Raw genomic sequence first — 2,654 nt, 5'->3', positions numbered from 1 at the left:
AAATATGATGCAACCAACTATTGGAGATATTGTTAAAGGACATATTTAATAAAAATATGGTGATGTAAAAGTATTGATAGCTAAACCTAAAAATACAATGGAGATCATTTTTTATGGAAAAAACCCACCCAAACCTATACATATGTATGCAGAGAGGTCTGTGGACAGACATGAGTCATATTTACCTTTAATCATATGATTTCAGAAAAACAGGTGTGTGGGGTTTTTTTTTTAGATAATTTTTGTTATAAAAACCCCTTTAACTTATTAGTATATATATATATATATATATATATATATATATATATATATATATATATATATATATATTGATTTTACCCATTAGCTCATGAAATATTAGGACATGATATTCAAGAAATTATGGTTTTCATGTCTATTTAGTAATAAACTAAACTCAAAGTATTATAAATATATACACATATAGTTTTCTCCAGAAAATAACACATTATATCAAGTACAAAATGTGAAATATTTTGTATAGCATATTATCAAGAGCATATAATATTTACCTAATGCCTTGGCAGTTGTGACATTTCATTATATAATATAAAAATCATAATTATACAGATAATTTTTGAACTGAGAAAAGTATATTAAAATTTATAAACAAATTGTCTTTTCTATTAAGGGTCTTCAATAAATGACTAACACTTGAAAACTGACAGAGATGACACCAATATGAGGCAACTAGCATTATTTTATTTCTTTCAAATATTTATTTCTAAGAGGTCACAAATATCTTCAATGTCTTCAGTGGCAAAATATAATTAGGATTGGCATACTGGCATATAATGTCATATTTTAAAGGATGGTAATATTGAAAAATAATTCAAAGATGAATTTTATAAATCTGGTTAAATTGAATTTCATAATGTTGGGAACACAGAAAATATGTAGTAGCATGATTATTATCTTTGGAACATTATTATTGTCTTGTAATCATCAATATTTACAGATATACTATGCAGAGTAACTACTCATTCTAGGCGATAAAACTGCAAGTAATATAATTGCAAATGTAGTTTTCTAATGGTTATTTTGATAACTACATACTAATTACAATTCATAGATTCCTAAAATGAGGCATTATATAATTCAGTTTCAACTAAAAATGTGGATAAAATGGTATATAAAAAGTAAATTCTAATTACATATGGTGTCTAAACCAGAATTCACATTTGATTTATCAGCTTCTTTATGGCATTTTTAATATCTTTATTTCTCAGGGTATAGATGGCTGGATTCAGGAGAGGTGTGATGACTGAGTAAAACACAGCTAGAAACTTGTCCACCCAAGTGATACTAACTGGCCACAGATAGATGAAAATGACTGGCCCAAAGAACAGCAGAACCACTATGATATGGGATGTGCATGTAGATAGTGCCTTTGATGAGCCGTCTTTACAGTGAATTTGAACAGTCAATAGAATGTAAGTATAAGATATGAGCAAGAGGATGAAACAAGTTGTTGCTAAAACACCACTGTCAGCATTTATTATGATTTCCAGAGTATCAGTATTCATGCAGGCTACTTTCATCACCAAAGGAATATCACAGAAAAAGCTGTCTATAATTCTAGGTCCACAGAAAGGTAGTTCCAAAACCAGGATCAGTTGACTCATAGCATGTATAAAGCCAATGATCCATGATATCAGAACAAGCCAGATACATTTCAGTTTGTCCATGATTCTGCTGTAATGGAGTGGCCTGCAGATGGCCACATACCGGTCATAGGCCATTGTTACAAGAAGCACCATCTCCCCTCCTCCAAAGAAGTGCACACAGAGGATCTGGCTCATGCAGCCCCCAAAGGATATGGTTTTATTTTCTTTTAGGAGGTCAGTTATCAGTTTGGGGGTGGTTACTGAGGAAAGGCAGAAGTCAATAAATGATAGATTAGCTAGCAGAAAGTACATGGGAGAATGGAGATGATGATCAATGATGATCAATATCACAACAAAGAGGTTGCCTAACACAGTCATCAGGTAGAGGGTGGAAAATGGCAGTAGGAGGAAGATCTGTAGTTCTTTTGAAGCACAAAGTCCCTGAAAAATAAACTCAGATACCACAGTCTGGTTTGCTTCTTCCATTTACTACACAGTGTTCTAATGGGTTTAAAGAGACAAAGCTGAACTATCAATTCCTAAAATAGAAACAATAATTTAATATTCGGTCATATAAGCAGACATAAAATACAAGTTATGTCTTAGCATTTTATCCACTCAAGTTTAAAATAACTTTCCTATGTTGCTATACTTTTTCTAACCAGGGAATATTCCTAAATGCAGGAAAATATACATCTGAAAGACAGTATATATAGGTATGGAAATGAATATATTGTTTAAAAACATTGGTAGCAAATATTTCCTTTACATTTTGCAACACTTAAAACTACCTGTTCTATATGGAATCAGAAATAATTTTCTACAATGAATATCTTAGGTAATATTAGAGCTTCTATATTTGACAATCATAATCTTTGAATGACAATCTATTGACATATTTCAGACATAAGCACAAAATTCACAGGAGCAAATCTATTTTTGAATAAGTCTAAATGGACAGAATTTAATTAAGTCTATTAAAATGAGTGATAAAAATTGGTTCAAAAAATAATTTGAGAACCAGCATGC

The 2,654-nt window shown here is 30.7% G+C and overlaps 1 protein-coding gene across 1 annotated transcript; it reads right to left on the bottom strand.

The window, feature by feature from the left end:
* Positions 1-1,193: 1,193 nt before the first annotated feature.
* LOC127684496 (olfactory receptor 4K3-like) lies at positions 1,194-2,111 on the bottom strand. The gene has a single exon (XM_052181412.1). It carries the CDS (start codon positions 2,109-2,111, stop codon positions 1,194-1,196), a length of 918 nt encoding a protein of 305 aa, XP_052037372.1.
* Positions 2,112-2,654: the final 543 nt, after the last annotated feature.

The sequence above is a fragment of the Apodemus sylvaticus genome, chromosome 5, assembly GCF_947179515.1.
Source record: "Apodemus sylvaticus chromosome 5, mApoSyl1.1, whole genome shotgun sequence".
NCBI lineage: Eukaryota > Metazoa > Chordata > Mammalia > Rodentia > Muridae > Apodemus > Apodemus sylvaticus.
This window is presented reverse-complemented; position numbering and strand designations above follow the sequence as displayed.